Consider the following 21,688-nt stretch of genomic DNA (forward strand, 5'->3'; position numbering starts at 1 on the left):
AGTACAGAAGGGACAGAGCTCCCCAAAAGAAGTCTCGTCCACACCTGTTTCAGTCTGTAGGCAAGTCATTATCTCCTCATGATCAATAGTATCAAAGGCAACTGATAGATCTAACACTTTAACTGTGAATACCTAATCTTTTTCTGCCACCAGAGAAGATAAATTAACGTGCAGTTAGTGTGCTGTACCAAAGTCTGAATCCAGATTGACATGGGACAAGGAAATCAGAAGCATCTGGTACTCCTAGAGTTCCCACCACAACCTTCTTAAGCTTAATCAAAAAGGTTAGATTCTTGATAATAGGTTGTCAGCCTCAAGAGATGATTCCTTGAGCAAATGCTATACAACAGCTTCCTTAAGAGAGTTTGATAAGCTGCTCTCTTTAAAGATGGCATTGACCATCTCCAGCAGTGAAATCAAGTCTTCCCTCTTGGCCCTCACCAGCCAGAAAGGACCTGGGTCCAGAGGGCAAGTTGTGGAACTGTGCGGCCAGTAACAGTTCACTTTTCTACTGTAAATCTTGTAAAGGGAGTCCTAATGGCTAGAGAGAGATTCAACTATTAGGTCTTTCCTGAAGCTCCTAACTGACTCCTTGTAGTTGTGTCCCAACTCCATACAAGTTGGGATAGTCAGAGAAGTGCTTTAGTCACCAACCAACTGACAAGAGCATAGCTGCAATGTGGTGGAACTTTTGGGTTCTATTATTAGGTGTGCCATGGACTCTCTCTGTATGATTGATGCTGAGCAAGTGTCACTTAATCTCTGTGCCTCAATTTTGCTGTCTGTAAAATGGGCCTAATACCTTACAGAGGTTTGAAGCTTAATTAATGAATGTCTGTAAGCACTGAGAGATCTTATATGAAAGGCCTGGTAGAAGTACGAAATCTTATTACATATTGTTTTCAGGGCCTTTGGCAGCTACCTTTTTGTACATGTTCTTTTATTAATGTTAGGAGTTTGGGTGTTTCCCTCCCTTTTAAGGAAGGAGATATTCACATAAAATGTACCTGTGTGGTCTGGAGATATAGTCCAACCTTAGGTGGATGAGATTCTCCCATGCACCCATTAAAGTGGAGCATAGGTTCTTCTTTGAGTAGATGCAGCTGTGTATTCCACATAGGTGTGTGTGCACCCAGTGCACCTGAGCCAGAAATCTTTGCCTAACAGTACCCATAGGGGCAGCATTTACGTCTTGTGGCCTTAATCTCTCCCCTGTCCATATAAGAGTAGCACCAGCCCGACCCCTGTCAGTTCCTTCTCACTTCCCGTAGCTGGATGTCCATTGCAAACCAACAGGCGCTACTCTCTAAGAATGATTTTGTAAATTGAGCTGCCATGTCTAAATTTGCGGCCAAGTTACCAGAAGCCTCCAGAGAGGAGGCGTTTGTTACAGAAGACTGTTTGGTAGCCAAGACTTCACTGCAGTCAGCTCTGGACGTGCTGGTGGCCTTGGCCAGAATTATGGCTTGTGCTGTAACTATGAGGCTGCAGAATGAGCCTCATGGCTGCAGAAATCGAGCATTGCGTCCAACGTGCAGCAGATCATTGAGGACCTAACTTTTGATGGTCAGGTTTTGTTCTCAGACAAGACTCCAATAGGGATTCCCTGGCCACTTTGCGCTCCTTGGGAGTTTTGTACTCCAGCAATATAGACACACCACTATAACAGGCAGCAGCAGCAGCAGCAATACCACTTGCAGGGCTTTTTTTCCCAGTCGTCCTTTCCTGTGACGCAGGGGGATTACCTAAGGAAGAGTCTTAGATACCATAAGGAGATCCTCTGATTCAGGGTTCACCCAACCAGCCTAATCCCCTCTATCCCACCCCCCTGCATCTGGCAAGCACCCATTTTGACTTCTGTGTCCAGAGTAGTGATCAGTGGTGACCTTTCCTTCCCCATCCAGCCTGTTTGGGAACAGGCTTGCTTGTTTATGAAGTGTTTGGGACTCAACTACCATGGACAACTGGGTCCTACACACCATCATATCGGGTTATGCTACACAGTCCCTCTCCATCCCTCCTCTCCAACCCCCTACCACATCCCTCTTCAGGGACCGGTCCTACGAGATACTGATTCTCAAATAGGTTCAGTCCTTACTAGTTTTAGGCGCTGTAGAGAAGATTCTCCTACTTCATTGGGGTCATGGATTCTACTCCCGGTATTTCCTGTTTCCAAACCCAAGGAGCGTGAGACCTATTCTCGACCTCTGTGACGTCAACAGTCAGATATATGAGATTCCAGATGGGCACTCTAGCACAGGGGTAGGCAACCTATGGCACGCTTGCTGAAGGTGGCACACAAGCTGATTTTCAGTGGCGTTCACACTGCCCAGGTCCTGGCCACCAGTCTGGGGGGCTCTGCATTTTAATTTAATTTTAAATGAAGCTTCTTAAACGTTTTAAAAACCTTATTTACTTTACATACAACAATAGTTTAGTTATATATTAAAGACTTATAGAAAGAGACCTTCTAAAAACGTTAAAATGTATTAGTGGCACGCGAAATCTTAAATTAGAGTGAATAAATGAAGACCGGCACACCACTTCTGAAAGGTTGCCGCCCCCTCTCTAGCAACTATCTTCCCTTAAAGCAGGTTTGCTACCCTGGACCTTCAGGATGCTTATTTTCATATAGCAATTCTGCTCGGTCGCAGGGGGTTTTTCTCCAGTTTGTTGTGACAGACCAGCACTGTGAGTACACTGTGCTTCACTTAGGTCTGTCTTGAGCCTCTCTCTCCCTTCTGTCTCAGAAGATTGCTTTCCTGCTTGCAATATCATCTGCAAGGGAAGTATGTAAATTGCAGGCCTTGATGGCAGAACCTCTTTACACAAAGTTTTCCAAAGACAAAGTGACCCTGCAGCAGCACCCTAAGTTTTTGCTTACATTTCACTTGAACCAAGTCACATATCTACCAGTGTTTTCCCCTACACTGCATTTAACCCCCAGGAAGCAGAATTTTCACATGTTGGATGTCAGGCGACATCTAGCTTTCTACCCACACAGGATTTAGCCCTTTCATTCCTCACATCATCTGTTTGTGTCCATGTGCAAACTGAATGAAGGGTTGAGCAGTCTTTCCAGATGATCTCCAGGTGGATAACTTCCTGCATACGAAGTAGCTTAAACTACGCCTCCTCCCCCCGACCTCCCCAGGGTACGAGCTCATTTTATGAGAGCCCAGGCAACACTGATTGCATTTCTAAGTGACGTTCCCATTCTGGACATTTGCAGGGCTGCCACTTGGTCCTCTGTACATACATTTACGAACCACTATGCCATTACAACTGCATTCTGCTCAGATGCAGACTTTGGGAAGGCAATCCTGCAGTCCTTGTTTAAATAGACTCCGAGCCCTACCTCCAGCGGTTAGTGCTTGTGAGTCACCTGCATGGAATACATAACTGTATCTATGAGAAGAAGAAAACAGTTACTTACTGTAACTGTTGTTCTTTGAGATCTGATACAGATGTGTATTTCACAATCCAACCTCCATCACCTCTGCATCAGTCTTTGCTTCTGATATTCGGTATGAAGGAACTGACGGGCGGGGGGGGGGGGGAGATCAGGGCAGTGCCCCCCTTATATGGTCAGGGGAGGGGCTCAGGCCATGAGATGCAAAGAGCGCCCCTACATGTACTGCTTGGCGAAGTTCTCTGGCTCAGAGTGCGTTGGGCGGGCACGCACCTACCTGGAATACACCTTTGCCTCACGTCTCAAAGGATAACAGTTCCAGTAAATAACAGTGTTTTACTGATGTCTATAAACCGGATCCCTGAACAGCTAGCCTGCATCTCATGGCTCTAACCTGGAAAAAGTCTTCCTCTTTAGTCATTTGCCATCTCAGTGGCTAGTTAGCAGAATTGTTACACAGTTGTTTTAAGGCCAAGAAAAATGTACAGGGTTTGGTTAATTTTGGATGGAGTAAGATTATATGACAGCCACCCTTTTCTGATATGTGAGCCCCCTGATAGAGCACTGGGGAAAGCAGGGAAGGATGTGTGCCCCCTTGACATTTTCAGAGGTCAAATATGAAGTTGTCTGTCTCGCTGCCAGGATAGAGCAAACTACGAACCAGTGTTTGTTTCCAAAGGAATACCCACGAGAGATTAAAATTGCCCTTTAGGGTAACTGTTTAGCCATCCGGCCATACTTTTGTTTTGTTTTATGAGGAAAGTCTCTTCCCTCTTGTTTGGTTTGTCTATATTCAGAATGCTCTCTGAACTACACATGAAACTAACCAAACTGAGAGGGGTTGCATCATAAAGATGGTTGTAACCATGTCAAGAAAATTTCATTTAACTCCCACAACGTGCACAGAGACGTGCTGCTTCCAGTAGGATGGCAGAACTGTGCAGAAAGGAAAGTTGGCAGAGCTGCTACAGAACATAAGTATTAGTCATGGAGTGCTACTGAAAATTCAGGATAAGTCCTGCTTTGGCATCCTCTCCCAAATGGCTCTTCAGTTGGTTGCCTGATGCACAGTATCATTATGTGTTGGGGGAAGAAATACAAACCTATGTTAACATCTTATTTATTCATATGTGCCATGCGCAAAATAGAAGTTAAGGTTAGTGTTTGTTAAGGGGGATGGGTGTGGGTTCACAAACACCTCTCTGCGGCTTGAAAATAACTTTTCCCAACAACCTTTGTCTCTTGCTGTTCATCAGTGACTGTCATAAATTACCCTGAAATTTAATTGTCTCAGCCAATTAGAATGTAGAGATTTTGTACAGTTATTGGGCCACAATTCTATACGTAGTCCCTGCACTCCCCTTGCCAGCTTGCACAATACCTTTTGGTTATTTCTCAATAACCGGATAGCTTGAAAATCCCATTAGCCTGGCTCAGAGCCATTATTAGCCCATCAGAGTGCAGGTATTTTTATACTCACTGTGGTTATTTCTCAATAACTGCAGTTATTGTACAAATTGTTCTACTCTGGCTAGTGCAATATAAATCTCTTCTGTTATTGGCTACTGCCCCTCAAATGCCCAGTATATGGACTAGATTGTGCTTTCTGTTACACTGATGTAAATCTGAAGTAACTCCATCACCTTCCACCATAGACATGGCTGCCTCAGCTTCTGATCTTTACCCACCAGACCTCATCCACTCCTCCTTCCCCCGGGCGAAAGCTTAGTGCACCACACACATTTAAGAGTAACTCCTTTGTACATTACATTTAAACAAAGATTTTCACATTTTGAACAATTTTCTAATGTTTCATTATTAAACCGTATTCCCGAACAACTTAACCTAGAAACATTAAAATTAGTCTTATTCGCTATTCTTGAATGAAATCTAGTGCATGGGTCTATTTTATAAGGCGTGGATACAACATTTTGGAGTTATTCATCTTTGAAGTTTGAACCTGTAATAGTAGTACCTAGCTCATATATAGTGCTTTTCCTCTTGATCCCAGAGCGCTTTACAAAGGAGATCAGTACCATCCCCATTTTACAGGTGGTGAAACTGACTTTCTATGATGTTGAATGGCAATGGAGAGGTTTTACAATTCATGAGGCTCATTCCATTCTCACATGCCTCTTCAGGTATGCTAGTGCCTACCACTGGAGTCAGGGTCCAGAGCATTTTACCACCATGGGAAAGCTTGCTGAGGGTATTTTGTAACCCCATATTTAATTTTTGACCCTCATTCGTATGCCCCAGCAGATGAACAGATTAAGTTTACATGTGGTAGTTCAGAGGCAAATCCAAGGGAACATCTAGCCCACACTATGAATTTTAGCAGAATCAAAAAGGGTCAAATCTTCAGCTGGTATAAACTGACATAACGCCCTTTGAGGTCAGTAGAGCTATTTTGATTTATACCTGCTGAGAATTTTGTCCAGTGTGTTAAACATATGCATAATGCAGCTGCTGTGAACATTTCTTGTAACTTCAGTTTGCCAGCCCTAAGTGACATGGGAGTGGAGAGGGTGGGGGCTCCCCCATTTTAATTCATTCTATAAATGTTGTCCTCCCAACAGCTCTGAAAAGTCCAGCTGCATTTCATGAACAGAGAAGGAGCTTGGAGCGTGCCAGGGTAAGAGAGTTTACTCTTTCAAGTTTAAGGGAAATTGGGAGTGGGAGGGTATTTTCTGTTTATTACCCTGGAAACCCCATGTCTTTAAATGAGACCGCAAAGGATACATTCACATTCTGGAAGCACTATATCGCACATGCACCCACATCTATGCATTTTTGTATGTGGTGGTGACTTCTCCCCCATTCTGCCTGATCCTGACTAGATTACTCCTGAGAGGATTCTGCGCCAAAAAATAAAAAATTCTGCACACAATATTTTAAAATTCTACACACTTTATTTGTCAATAAATAAATGTGGAGGCTCCAGCATGGCAGTGGGGAACACAGGCTGCATGGAAGTGGGAGATCACTCTGCAGGTGCTCCCCCCACTCCGGAACACGGACTTGGGGGTGAGGCTTCACCCAACCCTGACACAGCGCAAGAACCAGGTCTACCCTGGCTCTGCCTTGCAGGATCTAAGTGTGGAGGGGCTTAGTGTGGGTGGTTCCAGGTGTGAGGTGAGAGGATTCTGTGTGGGGCAATCTGGCAGCAGGCGGCTCAGTGGAGGGCCGAGTGCAGGGGGATCTGGATGCACAGGGATTCATTGGGGGGTTCTGGGTGCAGTGGTAATGGAACTCTGCAGGGAGGTCCAGGTGAAGGTCCTTGGGGCTCAGCAGGGGGTCTGGGTGTGGAGGGATGGGGCTCAGCAGGGGGCTGGGTGCAGCCAGTTGCGGCTCAGTGGGGTGGAGGTCCAGGTGTGTGAGGGCTCATCAGGGTGGTCCTGGTGCAGGGGGGTGGGGCTGATCTGGGTGGGGAGTTGAGTGCAGGAGACTCAGCAAGGGGTGGTCTGGGTGAAGGGGTGGGGATCCAGGTGCTAGGGGGTGGGGCTTGGCAGGGTGTCTGGGTGCAGGGGGCTCCAGATGCAAGGGGTGAGGTGTGGGGGAGGGAGTTTTCAGGGGGCTCAGTGTGGGGAGTTCTGGATGCGGGGGGGTGAGGCTTGGTTGGGGGGTTCAGATGCACAGGGGTTGGGTGGACAGGGGAGCAGCTGCCCACACAGTGACCCCACCCCCTGCAGCTGAGGAGCAATGGGGGCAGGAAACAGGGATGGGAGGCGTGGAGCTTCCTGCAGCCAGGGGAGGTTTCTGGGGGTGGGTCTGTCCCAGCGCCATCTTGCAGGGGAAGAGCAAGTCCCATTTCACCCCAGCCCAGCCCAGCCGGGACTAGTAGCTGAGTCCGGCGCAGGGTAGGAGCCACCAGCTGGGCCGTCCCCACTGTGCCCTCTGCCCCGTCCCCTGTGCTGTGATTTACCTCTCCGCCAGCTGCCCAAAGTGATGTGCTCGTGCTGCTGGGCAGGGATGCGTGATCACTTTTGCGGCTTCCCTTTGCTTCCCCATCAGAAAGTCTGCTTCCCCACAGAAAAATGACTTTGACAGGAAAGCAAAGAAATCTGGGGGGGACATGAATTGTGCACATGTGCAGTGATGCAGAATTTCCCCAGGAGTAAATGCCAGTTGAGGACAATGCTTCAGGTTTCCCCATTCTCTTCTTTCTGGAGATCACCATTATTCATAACCCCAGGCACACCTGATGCAGCTATTTTTGTGACATTTTCTACCCTTGGATGGCAATAGTCTAAGTATGTTTTGCTTCCTTTGAGACAAAGGATGTTACTTCTGTGCAACGTGCGCATTTTTGTTAGCCTGGAGTGCTCCCAAACCCTGGGTGATCTTTCCTTTAAAACCAGCAGCTTGATGGAGGAGATCCCAAATAGTCTTGGTTAGAGACTAAAAATCACAAACCTGTGGCTCTTGAGAAAGAGGAAGCCAAGAGTGAGAGAGAGGCACCACACTTCATGTTGTAGCTGCCTGTACAGTGGGGTTTCTTGATGATTTCAGTTCCCCAAAAGGCCTCTGGGGAATGTTCTTCAGAGCAGTCTACAGGGGAATGGCGCCTACTCTGACAGTTGGGCTGAGTTTTATTTCAAAAGTGAAAGCAATGCAAAATTAGAGAAATGACATCTCTGACGGAACATCCCAGACAACACCACCACTACAAACTTTCTGAAAAGACTGAAACAAGTACCCCTATCTTAGATTTGGTTTGCTTGGAGAGCAGCATCCCCCTGGCTGTAGATTCTTCTAAAAATTAATTGTTAAATTACTTTTTGGGTCTTGGCAGTGGGTGAGTGCATTTTTATGTTTGAAAAAAAACCGTTATAAGGCCTCCAATGGGTCCATTCCTGTGGTCAGCACTTATCGTTTTCCTACCCACTGACCCCAGTCTCCCTTTCCTGGGCTGTCTGGGAGTGCTGAGTCGGAAGCATGCTGCGCTTGTAGTGGAGCTTGCCACAGAAGTTAAGTCCAGCTGGTCAGAGAACTAGACGGACTCTTCAGTTTAACCGCTCCATTTGTTGTCAGTTCAGCTGTGGGCCCAAATCATGACCCAGCTTCCAAATCCCAACATTACTTTTGTATGCATTACTCTGCAAACAATTGACCCAGTGCTCAGCATCATAAACAGAAACCTATTGTCTTGAGTCTCTCACCTTGAAGGCTGACACTGACTTGGTCTGGCAGTGCTGTGTATGGAAAGAAAGGGGTTTGGGTCTTCGAAGTTCCTGCTTCCCGCCATTCTGTTTAGGACTGGCAGCAGCTGCATCCTTACTCTTCTTACTTTCAGGGATGGGAAGAAGAGCAGCAGGCAGTCCCTTAGATAAACTGATCCTGTGTTTGAGGCTCTAAATACTATAAGATCTTGATGGGAATATATCCCCTTCTATGTGCAGTTCATTCACGTCAGTAACAACAAAAGATGGATTTTAAAAAGCCAAATACCCAGTGCTTCCCAGGCCTATCCTAGGCTATGTCTGATCACTTGATTTCGCTGCATTCTTGTCTGTCTTTGCTGCAGACAGAGGACTATCTGAAACGGAAGATCCGGTCCCGGCCAGAGAGATCGGAGCTGGTCAGAATGCACATTCTGGAAGGTACGGTACATGTTGAAGGGACAAACTCCAAATGTGGCGCAATCTACAACAAGCACTGACTCCCTCCAGACAGTTACTAGCTTGAGACCGTTACTGTCTTCCCCCACCCAAGCCCTTATTCAGCTGGGAGTGGGCAGATGATCATACCAGTTGCATAGTTCCGGAGTGGGTGAATGCATTGGGGGAGGGAGGCCTATGAGATCAGGGATGTGAGAACTGGCAACCATCTTCTGGAATGGGGAACCCCTATTGTAGCCAGCTTCTCAAGAGTGCTTTTTGTGCCAGTCCAGAGGCTGAGCTGCAGGTAGCCTGTCTAGGACTCCCCAGTAATGAGTCCAGAAAATCATCTAATCACGTCTGCTATGTTTAAAGCTGCCTTAGTTCTGTGGCTGTTTAGGAAGGACTCGTCTGCTTCTCACATGGCTTATTTGGTCTACAGAGAGATATGCCATGTGAACCCCAACTGTTCACAACCATTAGTTGGGGCTGAAGGATGGAGAAATGGGCAGCGTGTTAATGGGCAGTGTTCTGCTGACCAGAGAAGAATTTGTTTAAAATGCCCAAAGGATTGGAGCAATGGAAGGTTCAGCTGGCGAGTGTGGGGCCAATTTCAGGGTCAGGGAGGGAATAGCATACTCCATATATGAAGGATACAAGGCAAGTAGGAAAAGATGAACGTGAATTGAATGACACCAATTTGAGTGGAGGGAGTGTCTCCCATCCAGTGTCAGAGAGCAAGGCTCTTTTCTTCCTGAATGGAAGCATAGTAATGCCAGCATGCTCACACTGGGCATCCCCGGATTGATCCCATCTTCTTTATTTCTTTTCTGTCCAGAGACCTCAGCTGAACCCTCCCTGCAGGCCAAGCAGCTGAAGCTGAAGAGAGCCAGACTGGCAGACGACCTCAACGAGAAGATATCGCAGAGGCCGGGTCCCATGGAGCTGGTGGAGAAGAACATCCTTCCTGTGGAGTCCAGCCTGAAAGAAGCCATCATTGGTAAGTGTGGTAGGGGATGTGTATTTCTGGGGAGGCTCTCAGGTAACCTATCCTCTTGCCCTATGGGAAAAAATACCATGAGATTTCATTCCCATGCCAGAACTTCAGCCTCTCCAGTTCTAGGATTCTGGAATGCAAAGCTCCTTTCCCAGCCTGGATAGCAATGGAGAGACTCTAGATTATAAGGAATGCTGGGCTCCCAGAATAAAATGAGATTGATCCCCAAAGCCCAGGACTGAAGAATTGTTGTGCGATTGTGTTTCCTAACTTGTGCATTCCCTCTCTTCCTGAAAATCCCTCTGTCTGTATAACAAATGTCTTTAACCCTTCATCAGAGGGAACCCAATGACTGAGTCAGATCAGGGAGGGGAGACAGGGCACATGAGTGAGCAGGTGTGTGGAAACAAAAGCTTTCTGTTGGTTTAAAATCTTCAGAGGATTCAACTCCTTTGAAAATAAATAGGAACGGCTGTAAATCATTTCAGTGCCATGGCAGGGGTGAAAAGGAATGCTGAGGAATATCACCCCACTCCTAATTGGGCAGGCTGTATGAAACATAGCCACACCCTGCTGAAGCCTTGGGCAGTCACTGAAGGAATTGCCACCTCCTTCAGAGACTAATGGAGGCATGCTTGTGAGCAAGGGTGCATACGTTTCACTGAGAGGTGCAGGGCTGGGGTAGGAGCAAGTCTGGCTTCACTGTCAAGGAAGAGAGGAAGAATTATCTTGTGGTTAAGAAACTGAGCTGGGGCTTGAGAGATCTGGGCACATCACTTATTTTCTCTGTGCTTCAGCTGGACATCTTTAAAATGGGGGTGATCATACTTCCCTGCTTCACAGGGGTGTCTTGGGGATAAATTAATGTTTGTGGGACTCACAGATACTATTGTTGGAGGGGGCCGTATATGTACAGATAGAAGTCCGAGGAACAGTTAGGGCCACCTCTTGTGATTGACCCTTGCCCTTTGTGTCTGGAAAAAGAGAGTCGAGAACATCTGGGATCCCAACTAACAGAAACTGTCAACACCCCCTTTGAGGAGGAAGATCTTTCTTCCTTTCCCAGGGGTGGGCAAACTATGGCCTGCGGGCCACATCCGGCCCGCGGGACCGTCCTGCCCGGCCCCCAAGCTCCTGGCCCGGGAGGCTCACCCCCGGCCTCTCCCCTGCTGTCCCCTCTCCCCCACAGCCTCCGCTCGCTCGCTCTGCCACCAGCGCAATGCTCTGGGCGGCGGGGCTGTGAGCTCCTGGGGCAGCGCAGCTGCAGAACCTGGCCTGACCCGGTGTCTGTGCTGTGTCGTGGCGGCGCCGGCAGCGTGGCCTGGCTCCAGCTGGGCAGCGCGGCTGTAGTGCCGCCAGCCACTGGTGCTCCAGGCAGTGCGGTAAGGGGGCAGGGAGCAGGGGGGTGGATAGAGGGCAGGGGAGTACGGGGTGGTGGTCGGGGGTGTGGATGGTGGTCGGGGGAGAAACGGGGTTGAATGGGGGCAGGGGTCCCGGGGGGCAGTCAGGAAGGAGGGGGGGTTGGATGGGGTAGCAGGGGGCAGTCAGGGGTAGGGGTTCCGGGAGCAGTCAGGGGATGGGTGGTTGGATGGGGCAGGGGTCCCAGAGGGACCGTTAGGGAACAGGGGGGGTTGGATGGGGCAGGAGTCCCGTGTATGGGGGGGCAGATAGGAGGTGGGGGCCGGGCCACGACCCCCTCCCCAAACCGGCCCTCCATACAATTTACAAAACCCGATGCGGCCCTCAGGCCAAAAAGTTTGCCCGCCCCTTCCTATCCTATAGCATGCAGCTGGCCAACACTAAAGAAATCATTACTTGAGACTAGATAATGCAAACTAACACCTAACCAAATCCCCAATGCCCCTTGTCAGGTGCCATTGCCCTGGATCCTTCTCAGTCAGCCTTTAGGCCTCAGGGTATGGTAGAAGCAGCAACAGTTGTTCTAGTGGATGACCCTGTCCATAGACAAGGGAAGTGTTTCCATACTCTTGCGAGACTACTCTGTAGCACTTGATACCAATAGTACTGATTCCGCAGAGAGAATGGAAGTACCCTGGAAAGGTTCAGGTCTGTGCTTTATTCTCTTATCTCTTGGGTTTGGGATTTAAGCGAAAACAGACAGCCCAGCCTGCCCCCTGCTGGCCAGTGGTGACTGTTATATATTCAGTGTTTGAAATTACCTTTTGTTTTCAGTTGGGCAGGTGAACTACCCAAAGGTTGCAGACAATTCCTCTTTTGACGAGGACAGCAGTGATGCCCTGTCCCCAGAGCAGCCAGCCAGCCATGAGTCCCAGGGATCTGTACCATCACCGATGGACGCCCGGATTGGTGAGCCGCTTCCCAGCACCACTGTGTCATCAACAGCTCAGGTAACAATGCCGAGTGTTGACTCTTGCTGCTCTCTGGCACCTCAGAACCATTATTAGATTGGGGCAGTGCAAAAGCCTGGATCCCTGAATGAGGGATGAGGCATAGAGATATCTACAAGGTGTCACTGCTAAGAGACTGATTTGTTCCTCAGTAATACATCCGTGAGATATCACTGAAGTCACATGAGATGTCTAAGTTCTAAGTGGTACCAGCAAAACCATGTGTCTGGTGCCCCTGTGGGTAGCTGCAGTGGGAATGGGCTTCCAGTGATTCCCTAGAAGTGATAGGAGAGGGCACCTAGTTATGCCCTGTTGGGGATTGGTAGTGGGAATGGTTGCTTGGTAATGCCGTGTGTATTAAGTGTATGTGACTGTTCCTGGGAGGCAAAAGGAGGAGGGGCATAGAGTTAGAAGTGGGCTTTGATTCCTTCCTTGTTCTAGGATGCTTTGATCCCCCTGAAGCGTGCTTTTCCCCAAGTTGGACAAGAGGATCTCAGGGAGTGGATTAAGAAGCCAGGTGGCCATTTAATGTCTGGTAACCCGTGCATAGCAACTTTAGTGGAATGCTCCTACAGCCCCCTGCTTTCTGAAATGAGGGCAACATTGTAACAGTGGAGAGAAAACATTTAGCTGTGTGTCTGTGTCTGAGTGATGCTCTTTCTTCCCCTTGCAGGTTGTGTCCCAGTTACAGATCAATGCAGACTCCAATGAAACACCTTTCCTACCTGAACAGCCACTCCCTCCTCTTCCACCACCACCTCTGCTGCCTCCTAGCTTCACCAACAGAGCCACTATTCCTGCTGCCAAGCCCCCACCAACGCTCATTAAGGTATGGGGGTGTGGGGGATGTCACTCCATTTGTATAGACGTTAATGTGGCTGCTCTGGGGATGGTAGAGAGTGGGAGTGTTAGACTAAGAGATGCTGAGGTGCTGGAAGAACATCTTTCATCATTCACTGTCTCCCCCTGGTTTCTACTTGTAGGACCTTCCCCGGGCTTGAGATGGATCAATGTCTAGATCTTCTTCAGTTAGAGAGGAGCTCATTGAGACAGGGATTAGGTCAGGAAGGTGTCTCCCCCCCTTCCAAACATATTATAGTGCAGTTGCCAAGGGTCCTAGATATAAAATTTTCCTCTGAAGCATCTAGCTTTGACCATGGTCAGGGAGAAGGAGTCTGGGCTAATTGTTCAATGGTCTGTTGCACTGTGGTAATCCTTCTTGTGTTCTTGACTCTGTACCCTTGTTCTGGTGCTGTGTAAGGTCCTGGAGCTAGCCAAGCTGCTGAGTGTGTACTATTATTCCTGCTTTAAGAATGTGGAAAGGCCCCGGAGTCAAATCTGGAGAGAGTTTTGAAGTAAAAAGCCTGGTTTGCCTGCAGGTTTTGGTTAGATGTTAATGCTATCCCAGTGCATCTGTTACATCTATTTTTATTTTCTTCCTCCCTTCCCTCTCTCATTGAATAGCAAAGCCAGCCCAAGTCTGCCAGTGAGAAGTCTCAGCGCAGTAAAAAAGCCAAGGAATTGAAGCCGAAAGTCAAGAAGCTCAAATACCACCAGTACATCCCCCCGGACCAAAAGCAGGACAAAGGGGCTCCCCCCATGGACTCATCATATGCCAAAATACTGCAGCAGCAACAGCTCTTCTTGCAGCTCCAGATCCTCAACCAGCAGCAGCAGCAGCACTACAACTATCAGACCATCCTGCCAGCCCCACCAAAGTACGGGTCCCACAACACTACTCATCCGTATGGAACCCCCTGCCCTCCCATCCCTACTCATGGTCTCCATGAGCTGCACTAGCTACCAGACCATCCTATCTGCCCTGCCAAAGGACGGGACTTACTGCACTGCCCACGATCCTCTCCTGCCTCTCCCCACCCCTTGTGAGGGACTCGCTCCCTTAGTAAGTTCATCAGATCCCAAGCACATTGAGCTCGGAAGGTGTGAGGCATAGGAGTTGTAAATCCTGTCAAGTTACTGTCACCCTCAAGAAGTGGTCTGTGTTGGGTGAATCTGTCAGGCAAGAGCAGCTGAAGTTAGTTGGTTTTTCAGTGGCCAGAGTGGAGTATCTCGGTACAGTCAGAAGGTATTTATTGGCGTGCTTCAACACTGGGGGTGCTGGTGCCCTAGATGCTTCCACAGGCGCACAGTGCTGCAAATGTCCTTGTTGTGCTTCTCAGCACAGCTGGTGGGCTATGAGGATCCCTTCCACCTTGATTCTGATATCCACACTTTTTCTTCCTGCAGGCCTCCAGGAGAGCAGCAGAGTGGCACTAGTGCCCCTGCCATGCGTAGTCTCTCTGCTACCGGCAACAGCGCATCTTCTGTATCCTCCAGTTCTAGTGGGCTGATGCGACAAAACAGTAATGCCACAGTGGGTAAACCGGGCCCTCTCCCCACCAACCTAGATGAAATGAAGGTAAATTTCCATGCCGCCATCAGCACTAAAACTAATTGGCCCCTTATTGGCATTGTCAGCTGAGAAGGCAAGGACTGAATGAGGTGGCCGCTCCGGAGCTGGGCTGAGGCACACTGAGAGGGCAGTATGTAGTGGCAGCTTGCATTGCTGCTGTACCTGGGGTGTGGGAATAAAGGACCCCTGAGTCTGCCGGGTTGTCAGTTCAGTCCCTTGTCTCATGACTCACATATGTGTTAAAGGCAGGTCCGGTTGCGGTGGGTTTTCTTTTAGTTGTAACACAGTTTTCCCCTTCTTAGGTGGCAGAGCTGAAGCAAGAATTGAAGATGAGGGCGCTGCCTGTCTCAGGCACCAAGACGGACCTGATTGAACGGCTCAGAGCTTACCAAGAGCAGAATGGCAGCCAAACAGCCAGCAATCCCAAGCCCAGTGCAACAGCCATCCTCCCAAAAGCTGCTGAGGTGGTGGTAGCCTTCCCAGCTGCTAGGCTGAGCACTGGGCCGGCCCTGGTCACTACTGGCATTGCACCAACAGAGGTAGTTGTGGCCACCGTCACCAGCAATGGCATGATGAAGTTTGGGAGCACAGGCTCAACACCACCTGTTTCACCCACCCCCTCAGAGCGTTCACAGATGAGCACTGGGGATGAGAACTCTGCCACTGGAGATGCCTTTGGAGAGACGGTGACTTCGCCTCTGACCCAGCTTACCCTGCAGGCATCTCCAGTGCAGTTCCTGATGAAGGAAGAGAGCTCTAAGGCTACCTCCTGCAGCCTAAATCCAGCACCCAGGTTGGAGCGGTGCAGCACCAGCAGCAGCAAGGATATGGAGGTCCAGGATAAAGATCAGATGTTGCAGGAGAAGGACAGGCAGATTGAGGAACTCACCCGAATGCTGAAACAGAAGCAGCAGCTGGTGGAGATGCTGAGGCTGCAGCTAGAACAGGAGAAACGGTCTCAGCAGCCACTACTAGCTATGGAAACCGGAGTAGTCCCTGCCTCTAGTCCAGTGGCTCTTGGCACCCAGATTAAGAGTGAAAACGGGTTTACGAGTTGCCAGTCTGCAGGGCTGCCTGATGGCCAAACAGATCAATTCAACCCTGTGTCCACCACTAGCCAAATGGACACTTCAGATCCAAGCTCAGTGCCAAAGAAAGCGGTGATGGTGAAACAGGAGGTGCTGACAGCAGAAACAGAGCCACCATGCCAGTCCCACACCCCGCAGCTCTTCCTTGGTCAGCAAGGGGGTCCCCTGAGTGACCTCATCAAGGGGGCCCCTCCCCCTACCCTCATCACAGATTCCACAGGGACCCACATTGTCCTTACAGTGACCAATCAGAATGCTGAGAGGCGGGGCCTCTCACCACAGGGGAATAGCTGCACACCATTGCAGGTAGGCTTGCACTGTCGCTCCCATGCTAGGCAGTCTAGTCCTGCTCTGCAAGTCCCTGGTCATTATTATGGGGGGCTTATTTTACCACAGAGTGACATCACAATTCGGAAATTAATTTTACAAATTAAAATGGTTGGATGATCTTATGACTGGCTCTAAAATTTGTAGCTATGGAAATCAAGATGAGTGTAATCTAATCTTCTGCTTCAGGACAAAAACAGATCAGTGCCAGGGGATGGGAGGAAATTCCATGCACACAAACCTCATGTACAGTGTTACATAATTAACTAGGTACCTTAGAGGCTTCTTAGCCTTCCCCAAATCATCAGGTTCTGGTTACAGTTACAGGTAGGACACTGGGCTAGGCAGACCAACGGTCTGATGTGGAAGGCTGATTCCTGGTCCAAAAGGGTATGAAAGAACAAGTCTTTAGAGACAAGGTGGGGGAGGTAATATCTTTTATTGAACCAACTTCTCTTGGTTAGAGAGAGGAGCTTTCAAGCTTACACGGAGGTTCTCTTCAGGTCCCCAGGAGAAGAATTCTGTGTAAGCTCAAAAGCTTGTGTCTCTCACCAACAGAAGTTGGTCCAATAAAAGATATTACCTCACCCACCTTGTTTTTCTAATATTCTGGGACCAACAAAGCTACAACACTGCAGACAGGTTTTTACTACGCTATAGTAAAAGGCAGTGGGAATTCCACCACTCGTCACTGTGGAGAGAAAAGAGATTGTGGCTCGAGTTTTCCAGTAGATGACTTTGTCTAATTGAGGTTTGAATGCTGAAATCAGAGCCCTGAGAACAGGAGTGTGTCTTGTTAAATGATCTTTTGTTTTGTTCTTCCATGTGCCACTCTATAGTGGAGCTGACAGAAAGCAAGGCCTTTCATTGAAGAGGATAGAGACCAGCCCAGCCAAGCTAATTTTCCCCTTTGATTTTGGTGGGAGACAAGTCAGCATTTAACAAAAGTACCTTGAACACCGACTCCAGAAGTCTAGTCAGGGACAGAAACCCTCAAGTTTCAGGGTATAAGCCAACCTCTAACTATTCGGGGTTAGAAAGAAATGGGAGTAGTTCTTCCCATAACTGACTACTGAACTGTTTCTTGCACCTTCCTCAGAAACTGCTAGTAATGGTCACTCTCAGAGACCGGGTCCTGATTCGGCCTGGCAATTCCTGTGTACCTAATAGTAGGCAGTGTTCCAATTTTCTTGCTAGGAGAAACTAACAAGTGCATTTTCTAAAGATGTAAGGGTTGGGAAATACATTTAACTTCATTTTAGCTTCAGGAAAACTAAACCCTGTTTCTCCCTCCAGCCTCCACAACTCCCTCAAATAGTACAGCGAATAGCTTTGTTTTCATTCATCTTTTTCTTTTCAGAGAGTACAGTCGTCACCCACTAAACTATCCAGCCAACCACAGTGTCAGCTACCTGCAAGCAACTCGCAGCAGCAGCCTCCCAGGCTACTGAACCAGCCCGTCAGGAAGGTAGCTGACCACATGCTTGCATTCCTTCCTTGTTTTCCCTTTGTCTGGTGGTTGGCTGAGTCGCAGAGGGGAAAGGGAGCACGTGGACAAATCAGTTCTGAGACCATCACTACAGAGGGAGAGACCCCACTGCACTGCAGTTTCCTTCCCCATGCATAGTGCTTTGGTTCTCGGCCTGGGAGCTGGCCCTGGGGGGAATGAATGGGGATTGCACAATGCTCCCATTTCATATCTCCGGCCTTCTGCTGAAGCAGCTTTGCTCAGCCATTTATAACCAGTCCTCCTTGGGGTGTCAGACGTGCCATACACCTTTGAGCCAATTTCCCATGGTGACTCCCACAGAAGAGCAGTAGGCACTGGGGTAAAGGATCCTGGGATGCATCTGAGGAGGTTGAACATGGGATTTATGGCATGAAGAATAGTTGAGAATCCCTAACAATGTATTAGCTCTGGCCCCTAGGGTATGTCTACACAGCAAAGAAAAACCTGGGCTGGCCTGTGCCAGCCAACTCAGGCTCGCAGGGCTTGAGCTGCAGGCCGGCTGCAGATTTTTCTTTGCTGTGTAGACGTACCCTTAATCACACGGCAGTTGAACAACCTAGTACTGTGTGAAAGTGTCCTTACAAAGTGATTGTAAACAAATAAAGGGCAGAATTGTCCTCCTTGTTCATGTTGTAGTTCCTTACCCTTTGAGGATTCCCACTGAAATCAAAAGGCAGTTACTGCACTGGGGTTGGCAGGGCTTCTCTGCACCCTGGGGTGGGGTATGAACTCTGAGAAATCTCCTTCCAGAATAATAGGTGTCATGTTAAAACCTGGGTCCTGATTATCCATGTTGAGATGCCCTCCTTGCCCCCCACCCGAACTGTTTTTCTTTGGTTACGGATTGCGTCTGGCTGTCAGAGATATAATGCTATAAAGAAACAAGGTGTGAAGAGGTTATAACCCTTCTCAGTGACCGCTCAGGAGTTCCTGGTCTGCATCTTCTTCCTTCTAGATGAGGTGATAATTCAGTGTGTTCCCTAGTGCATCAGTTAGGTTAGAACAAGTCTATGAAGGGTTTTAAGGATTAGGAGGGTAACTTTTGAACTGGATCCTGAAATGAATGGGGAGGCAGTGGCCTTGTCTGAGTGATGTGATCAAACTTCTTTGTTCTGTTGCTCTTACCCATGTACTGTGGGACCATCTTTGAAGAGGGTCAGTGCATGGGTTTGATAAGGCCTTTAATACAGAGGTGAATGTTTTTTAACCAAAGGCACCTTTCTCCATTGAAGAGTTAAATTCCTTAGGCCAGCCAGAATATGTGATTGATCTTAGCTTACATGCCATGCAGGGGTTTGTAGCTCTCTTCATCCTTTTGTCTCCCTGTAGGCTCAGAAGCCAGGTCTGCAGGTGGTCACTGGGCAGCTGCCCCACACAATTTTGTCTTTCTCAGCACCTCCAAACCTGCAGCCCTTTTTCCTCAACGGCTTCCACAAAGGATCTCTGAAAACTGGTGCTCCTAGCAAAGCCAACCAACCCAGTGTGCCGAAAAAGGTAGCTTCCCTGCATATCTCATGGAGTCCATGTCACAGTGCCAAGTTTCAGGCTCTCTCACTTTGAGAGAGCAGACTCGTAAGGGACTTTGGAGGCTGGATATACAGGGATCACTTCTCTGCACCAGCATTGCTGCCCACAGTGTTACAGTGAAGGAAAGTGAAAAATATCTTCCCAGATTAAACTCCCAGAGAGATTTAGAGAGGCAGCATGTATAACTATCTGAGCTGGAGTTCCTCCAGGGTACTTGGACCATTATTCCTACTTTAACAAACTGTGGAATGGATCTTGTATGATCATAGTAAAGGCTAAGGCCTTAACAGTATTTTTAGCACATCTCTGCGGTACTGGATCAGTGCTGAGTCACCAACACCACTTCCTGTAATACCTTGGGTTTCCTTTGGAGAGCTCTCTTCTGAGGTCTGTCCCCACCCCCGCTGCTAAGTTTGTGAGATCTGACACTATCTGAGCCTGCGGACTTCTCCACAGCCTGTGTTTTGTGAATAGTTTTGTGTTTCCAAAGCAGACTCATTATGGAGAGGAAAGGGTAAAATAACAGTTCTAGGCTGTCGCACACAGATTACATTCAGAACTAAAATTCATTTGCAAATTCAACACCATTAATCTGGGCTTGAATAGGGACTGGGAGTGGCTGGCTCACTACAGAAGCAGCTTTTCCTCTCCTGGAATTGACACCTCCTCATCTATTATTGGGAGTGGACTACATCCACCCTGATTGAATTGGCCCTGTCAACACTGGTTCTCCACTTGTGAAGTAACTCCCTGCTCTCCATGTGTTAGTATATAATGCCTGCATCTGTAACTTTCACTCTATGCATCCGAAGAAGTGAGGTTTTTACTCACGAAAGCTTATGCACAAATAAATCTGTTAGTCTTTAAGGTGCCACCAGACTCCTTGTTGTTTTTACAGATTACATTGATATTGTGGGGATAGTCGTCCTGTGTCTCTGTGAAGTGCTGGGGGAATCCACCCACCCAAACAGATGAGCTCTTCCTCACCCCAGTGCAGTCCTGTGGTGGTTTGTGGCATGGGCGTGCTACAGCAGAGGATTTTCATTTGTGATCTGGGGATGTACTACGCACACAGTGCAAGAAAGAGCAGAGATACTGAGAGAAGAGCAGAAGCAGTGTGGTTTCTGCCAGCGGTAGCGGGGACAGAAGGGATGGCCTCTCCAGGACATGTGAGAGCAGCCATGATGTGGGAGATGAAATGGTCTTTCTACCTACTCACTCTGTTCTCCTTCATTCTAAACAGTCGTCCTCACAGCCAGGTTCTCCTGCTGCCACTTCCCCATCCCAGATGGACCTTGAGCAGCAGCAGCAGCACCCGTCCCTTTTTGGGACCCCTTCACCTCCTCTCCCTGGCTCCTTGGTGCCGATGAAAGAACCACCAGGCTATGAAGAGGCCATGAAGCAACAGCCAAAGCCTCATGAGGTAAGAGCAGCCACTTCCTTGTGCTTCCACAAGGAACGTCTTGGGGAGCATGTGGGTTGGCTGCCCTCTGCAAATCCAACACCCATGTTGCTCCCTGAATTCAGGGGCAGGTGCCTAGGAAATGGAGAGACTGAAACACACGGTGCCTTTTCTAACTGACCTTGAGCTGCACACAAGGAGTTAAGGTGAATTTCCTTGGTGGTGTTTCAGTGGGAATGGAGTCACCTTCCATTTCACTCTTTGACCCATATGCCTGTTGAGACTGAGGTAAGATTACCTCCTGCTTAGGGTGTGTCTACACTGCGGATGGAGGTGTAATTCTGAGCTCGGGTAGAGGTACACATGCTAGCCTTATTGAACTAGCCTGCTAAAATAATCAGTGTGGCTGTGAGGGATTCGGTTAACTGCCGAGGACAATCCCATCCAAGATCCTGCTGCCCATGCAATTGTGGCCCCACCGATACTTTTAGCACACTAACTTGATCACAGCTAGCAAGAGAACGTCTGCCCAAGCTGGGAATTACCCCTCCCAGCTGCAGTGTAGATATACCCATAATACAGGGGCATGGTGGGGTGGTAGGACCCCACACTGCTATAAACACCCTTCTTCCAGTAACACCTTGGGGTGACAGAGGTCATTGGTGCCATGCTGCTATAGGCACCATCCTACCAGGTCAGTGCGGGAAGAAGGAGGAGAAGGACCAGGCCAGCAGATTGGTGGTTACTGTGTGTCTTGTAAGTGTGGGTCTAATTCATCACACTCTCTTCCCAGGAGAACGGCTGTTCGAGCCAACAGATGGACGACCTGTTTGACATCCTCATAGAGAGTGGAGGTGAGGAGAGAACCAGTGAGGTTGCTGGCTGGTCACCTCTGGGTTTGAGTCTATGGCTTTGTAGCACTGAGCTCATGCGCTCGTGTGACTCCCACCCTTTGGCTCCCCAACAGGGCGCAGGGCTGGTGAGATTGGTCTTGCCACTAGTGTACGTATCCCCTGGCCTGGGCCCTTGCTTATTCTTCATTT

General features: G+C 48.7%; 1 protein-coding gene across 3 annotated transcripts in view; it reads left to right on the plus strand.

Annotated features, from left to right (window-relative positions):
- MRTFA (myocardin related transcription factor A) overlaps positions 1-21,688 on the plus strand; it is a 158,605-nt gene that overhangs the window by 132,426 nt on the left and 4,491 nt on the right. For all 3 annotated transcript variants that reach the window (XM_054031078.1, XM_054031087.1, XM_054031092.1), the window contains 12 exons: positions 5,992-6,047; positions 8,940-9,015; positions 9,851-10,012; positions 12,203-12,378; positions 13,052-13,207; positions 13,843-14,096; positions 14,626-14,797; positions 15,094-16,185; positions 17,567-17,674; positions 19,046-19,210; positions 20,487-20,666; positions 21,439-21,499. In XM_054031078.1, the coding sequence (XP_053887053.1) occupies positions 5,992-6,047; positions 8,940-9,015; positions 9,851-10,012; positions 12,203-12,378; positions 13,052-13,207; positions 13,843-14,096; positions 14,626-14,797; positions 15,094-16,185; positions 17,567-17,674; positions 19,046-19,210; positions 20,487-20,666; positions 21,439-21,499 (2,658 nt within the window). The remainder of the gene's footprint in view (positions 1-5,991; positions 6,048-8,939; positions 9,016-9,850; positions 10,013-12,202; positions 12,379-13,051; positions 13,208-13,842; positions 14,097-14,625; positions 14,798-15,093; positions 16,186-17,566; positions 17,675-19,045; positions 19,211-20,486; positions 20,667-21,438; positions 21,500-21,688) is intronic.

This window comes from Malaclemys terrapin, chromosome 1 (genome assembly GCF_027887155.1).
Source record: "Malaclemys terrapin pileata isolate rMalTer1 chromosome 1, rMalTer1.hap1, whole genome shotgun sequence".
NCBI classification, from domain to species: domain Eukaryota; kingdom Metazoa; phylum Chordata; order Testudines; family Emydidae; genus Malaclemys; species Malaclemys terrapin.